Source organism: Hydra vulgaris, chromosome 12 (genome assembly GCF_038396675.1).
Source record: "Hydra vulgaris chromosome 12, alternate assembly HydraT2T_AEP".
Classification (NCBI taxonomy): domain Eukaryota; kingdom Metazoa; phylum Cnidaria; class Hydrozoa; order Anthoathecata; family Hydridae; genus Hydra; species Hydra vulgaris.
Window position 1 is genome coordinate 84,896,501 of NC_088931.1, and position 6,000 is coordinate 84,902,500.

The 6,000-nt window shown below is 31.4% G+C and overlaps 1 protein-coding gene across 3 annotated transcripts in view; it reads right to left on the reverse strand.

Annotated features, from left to right (window-relative positions):
* Positions 1-1,635: 1,635 nt before the first annotated feature.
* Positions 1,636-6,000, reverse strand: part of LOC136089082 (ATP-dependent DNA helicase pif1-like) — a 4,739-nt gene continuing 374 nt past the window's right edge. The window contains exons 1-4 of one of the 3 annotated variants that reach the window (XM_065814773.1): positions 2,875-6,000; positions 2,735-2,780; positions 1,846-1,943; positions 1,636-1,752 (exon numbers count right to left, since the gene is read on the reverse strand). The exon at positions 2,875-6,000 is cut by the window's right edge and continues 374 nt beyond it. In XM_065814773.1, coding sequence (XP_065670845.1) covers positions 3,267-4,424 — 1,158 coding nt within the window. In that variant the 5' untranslated portion in view covers positions 4,425-6,000 and the 3' untranslated portion in view covers positions 1,636-1,752; positions 1,846-1,943; positions 2,735-2,780; positions 2,875-3,266. Of the gene's footprint in view, positions 1,753-1,845; positions 1,944-2,447 lie in introns of all 3 variants that reach the window. The other 2 variants (XM_065814772.1, XM_065814771.1) reach the window with 2 other exon arrangements.

Genomic DNA, 6,000 nt, shown 5'->3' on the forward strand with positions numbered 1-6,000 from the left:
CATACCATAAGTTAAAGTAGGGACTCCCAATGATTTATATATATAGGAAATAGAATTTGGGTGGGCAAACCCAAATTCTTTCGCCTCACCTTTTAACTTTTTCAGTGTAAAAGTTAAAAGGTGAGGCGATAGAATCGATACTTGTCTTACTCCTTGTATTAGAAGAAAAGAGTTTGATTTACAACCTTGATATAAGACTGTTGCGCTACTATTGTTATACAACGAAGAGATAGTGTTAACTATACAGAGTGGTAATTTTTTATCAAAGTATAATTTATCAAATAGGATACCCCAGTTACATCCATCAAAAGCTTTTTCTACGTCTAAAAAGCATAAGTACACAAGGGAATTGTTGCGGTTGTAATGTTTAATTGTTTCGCTTATTGGAAATTCTGCATATAACGTTGAACAGTTAGTATTAAATCCAAATTGTAGAGGGTGAGTATCTCCAATATCCGGAAAAATAATTAAAATTAAGGTATTCTAGAACTTTTGTAAAGATTGGTATAATGCTGATACCGCGATAGTTGTTTGGGCTATCTAAAGATTTTTTGTAAGATTTAACAAGGGGTACAATAATTGACGTCGACATTGATATTGGTGTCCATCCATAGTTAATAGAGTAAATAAAAAATTTTGATGAGCCATTTTGTTTAAGTATCACAATTTGCGTACTGAAAATGTTCTGCTGAGATACCGAAAGAGTCAGGAGATTTTTTCAATTTTAGTTTCGAAATAGCCCTAATTATACTTACTTCCGTTATTGTTACATCATCATGTCTTGTACACGGGAGAATTTTTTGATTTTTATTGCGATGTGTTATTTTCGGAGTATTCAGTACTTTTTCGAAGTGGTTTGCGAATTCTGAAGTAATGGATTCTTTGTCTTTTTTATTATTTATGGAAAATAGCCTAATATTTATACCTTTGTTTAAACATCTGAATCATGGCTTACTATATAACAGGCCTTGCCAACGCGCGGCTTGCGTAAAAAACTGGAGGCAAGATAGTTTTATATTTGAAAAACTAATAAGTAGTTTTACAAATTAAGTACGGGGGTGGTTTTTTTTGCAACAATAATAATTAATAGCAAAAAGCAACCCGTATTACGGGTTACGGTCGGTCTATTACTTAATTTACAGTGGCTGTTTTCCATAATTTAAAGTTGCGAAACCTTAACTAATACTATGTAAGAAAAACGCCTTCAAATTAAAAAATTAAGCCATCTGCAAAATTAAAATAAATTAATTTACCAATTATTTAACGTTATTTGAGTAATTTAAAACTGACATAGGTCATATCAGTGTATGGCAGAACCATTTTCCTTGACATTACAAAGTTCAACACAATACGTTTTTAGTTACTGACACAAAATAATAATGTAAAGCTAAATTCTTGTTATATTTTTTATATCATGAACTTTAATTAATAAGATTAATATGAAGTATACTTTGACACTAATAAAGGACAGTATATTTGAAGTATATTTTCTCATATATTTTGACACTAATAAAGGACCTCCCTTCCTCGTTTTTGCCTTAATGGTGGCCAGGAGAATAAAATTATTTTTATTAAGAGTAATCAAGTTTTTGATGAAGTTACGTACAACAAATTATTAGGCATAAAAAAGAGAAATTTTAAAAAATTTGAACTAATTGCATATATTTATATCATTTTAACTGACAAAAAATTAACAATAAAAGGAAATCAGGGTTTTTTTTATAAAATGTATAAATGCGTCAATCGTAAATCCTAAAGAAAAAAAAAATGGAATTATGATACCATAACTACATAAAACCACATAAGAACTCAAAAAAACCACATAAGAACTCAAAATCGATTTACCTATTTATAGTAACCTATGTTGGCATGGCAATTAATATAAACATTTATTGAAAATGTAACTATAAAATCTGTTTCCAAGTACAAAAGGATTAACAATACTAAAAAAAAATAAAAATCAAATTAAGATATAAATTGCATTTTTAGCAAAATGTTGTCTTGGCTTCTAGTAAATAAATAAAAGCAGTAAGTTCCAATAATGAAACTACCAATTATTCATTTTTAACAATAGACACAAACGTGAAGGTAAGCCAAGCAGTCTATCAACACAAAACATCACAACAATAAAACATAACAATAGAATATTTACACCACACCCTTGATCCTAAAATCCAGCGAAAATAACAAACCAAATTAAAATATGAAAGACAAAATTAGAAAACCAATTTTAAGTTAACTATATTTATCTTTTTACTAAACATATAAATACATAAAAGTATATTTGCTTTTATATTCAATATTAGTTATTCAATTACTTCAAATTTAGGACATTAAAACGCCCTAGATTTAAAGATCAAGGTTGCATTCTCTCATACACATTACGCTAAATATTAGCAGATATTATGTGTTTCCAGAATAATTAAAAAAAGGCTAGACAACACAACCTAGCTCTAAAGCAGTAACACCGCCTGGCACTGAATACTGCCAAGTCACACCTCTGCTATATGTATACCGCTTGGCTGGCCAGGTTATCAATCTTGCTCAACATAATGCCAAGTCACACCACTTTGAAAACATGGAAACAACATAATTTTAACATATATACAACTATAAACAAATATGGTTTTATATAACAGATATAAACACATTTTATAACAATATTAAATGACAGATATATTTATCAAAAACTATGAAAAAAAAAAATTAAAATAATAAATAAAGTTATACATACAAAATGTGCTCACAACCTACAAACAGTAAATTTTCGAAATGAAAATCTATAATGAATGAAAAATGAAAATGAAAAAGACTATAAATTAAAAACATTAGAAAATATAACATTATTCGGTTAACACTTTCCACCTACCATACCTTGAATGAGATGTTTATCAATTTTGAAAACAAACTATTGAATGCTCTAGTTCTTGAACATGCAACATATAGTTGACCATGAGAGAAACACGGTTTTTTGAGATATACCCCAACACTATCAAATGTTTGACCTTGACTTTTATTAATTGTCATTGAATAAGCCAATCTGACAGAAAACTGACGACGTTTCAGAACAAAAGGTAAATTAGAATCTGATGGAGCCAACTGAGTTCGAGGAACAAAAACCCGTTTACCACCAGAAACACCTGTCAAAACCTCTGCATCAATATAATTATTTTGAAGAGCACTAACTTTCATTCGAGTACCATTGCATAGCCCAGCTTTGAGATCTAAATTCCTAAGTAGCATAATTACACAACCAATTTTCAATTTTAAAAATGAGGTGGCATACCTGAAGGAGTTAAGCTATTCAAAAACTCAACAGGAAAGTTATTTCTTTCATTAAGGTCATCAGTATCAATTTGGTCAGCACTTAAATAATTTTTGACCTCACCCAACAGACATTCAAGCACTTCTTCATTAATTAATAATGAATCAACATTAGTTGGTGTTAAAATCACGCGTTTAGAATAATCATTTTGATCAGCATCTCCAAAAATCTTTTCAACAATCGATTCATTTTCTCTAATAATGCACTGATTTGGTATTTCAATGCATCCTTTAAAAGGATCCTCCTCTTTGACAGGCATTGTTCCACTACCAAGTTTTAATAGCCATTGGGAAAATTCTCTTTCCCCATCATGTACTCTCATATTTTCAGTTAATGTAAATTTCTGCACCCATCGCCACTGTAAGGAACATTTTATACACGATTCTACAATTTCAGCTGGTTGTCCTCTTTTTACAACAGGCAGTATTTGCCTGAAGTCACCACCAAAAAGAATGACTTTTCCTCCAAACGGAAAGTTGTTGTTGCAAACATCTTTTAACAACCTATCAATTGCATTTAAGGCATGTTTAGGTATCATGGATGTTTCATCAAGCAAAAACAAACTAACTTCTTTTAAAAAATGTCCATGTATAGAGTTAGGGGTTACATTACGTGTGGTGTTATCCAATATTGGGACAGGAAGTTTGAATAAACCATGCAATGTAGATCCATTTGTAAGAAGAGTTGCTACTATGCCAGTCCATGCAGCTGTAGCAGATTTAAAACCCCTATTTATGCTTTCAGCAACCAAATAGTTATACGTAAACTTTTTTCCATTACCAGCTGGTCCATCCATAAAAAACAATCTGGAATGTTGATTTTCTACACTTGGTTGCTCGTTCAATGCAGCAAGGACAGCATTACTTAAATTTAATTGATTGACATTAAGAAGCGGTCTCATTCTATTAGATTCGTCAATTGATTGCTGAACATTATCATTTAAATTTTCTAGATTAAAATCTATGAATTCATCAACAACAGGCAATTTATAATCAGATAGCGTTTTACCACTTTTATTAATAATCTTTTCGATTTGACGAAGAGTAGCTTGTTCAGCTAATATAAATGGAACTTGGCGATGAATGAAATCCTCCATCATAAAAGCTTTGTATGTATTCCAAAGATGCAAAGGGTTGTCAGGTTCACAAAAAAGGTTAAAATAACTGAAAACAACTGTCTAATTTGTTTAGGCATTCGCGTTAAAACTGCCTCCGAAAGAGTATTCTGCCATTCAGTGTCATCTTGCAACAAACCTTTTAAAACACATGCTTTACGAAAGGTTTCAAGAACTATTCCATTAACAGTACGCAAATCCGCCCAAGATGTTGCTCCTTTTGCCTGCAAAAGTAACAATCTAAGAAAAAATAATTCTCCTGTTGGACTAACTTTATACATTCTTACTATCACCTTATTTCCACCTCTTTGTCTAACTTTCCATTTACAATGTTTATCATCAAATACAAAGTGATATGGAATGTCTAAATATGAATAGCGATGCGCTCCTTCATTTTCAGAATTTAATTTAAACCATGCCGTAAGGTGTGTATCGCGTTGGGCAGCACGATCTAAAGCCACTTGTTCTTCTCCTTCTCTAAAATACACAATCTGATTCTCAGGAAGATGAACCTTAAGACGGATAAAAGTGTGTGACATATGACTTATAGGATACTCAAATATTCGCCACAGTGCCTCAGGTGCACTAACATAACGTCAATCTAAAAAAGTATTTACTTCATTGTGATTAACCTGTTCATTTATCAAAACATTGGCACAATCATGCCCTTTGTATATGTATTTGTTCAAATATTTAACAGCCTTTACAGACATGCAAGCTTCAACATTAATGTGGGCTTGATATTTGTTAGATAACCAAGGATTGTAAGGTACTACCCAATGGTTATCTACATTGTTGCCTTTAATATTGATAACCAACCCATCATCACGACGTCTATATTGTGGATAACCATTGTGAACGGCTACTGTGTTGGCATTAAATTCTTTAGGATAATTTTGCTGCACACTCCATCTTTTATGCAAGGAAAATTAGGATTCAGTATCCCACATGGGCCGTGAATCATGCAAGTTTTAATAATATTATAGAGTTCACGATTAACAACCGGATCTGGAATTTCTGCACATATTAAATTATTGATATCCTGTGCTGTTTCAAGTTTATCATCATTGGCTAAATGAAGTAAAATGTGGGCATGCAAAATTTACTGCTGCAAATAATCATATATATATAGTTGAGAATATATTGGTGGAACATCTTGATCTGGCCTAAGATTACCTACACGATGATAAATCTGGCCACATATTTTAAAACATGGAGGCCCATGATTTATTGTTGAACTACAGTTGCTTTAAAAGAAGCAAAAGAAAGACAGGCATTATAATTTCGAATATGTTTCTAAAAATCAACATTAGAATTATGATCTACATAATTCCCTGTAAATAAATCCTGTAAAACTTGTGTAAATGGTGAAAGTGGAGGTAAAGCTACCTTACCATTATGGCAACATAGAAATTGTGTTTCATCTGGAAATTTCTTAGCACCACAGTGCTGACAAATTTGATTCATTTCTCCTAAATAATTATAATCTGGAATAGCATTACTTTTTGCTATAGAATACATTCGTCCTTGTCGAACAGATCTTCTTACATTTTGGCCTATT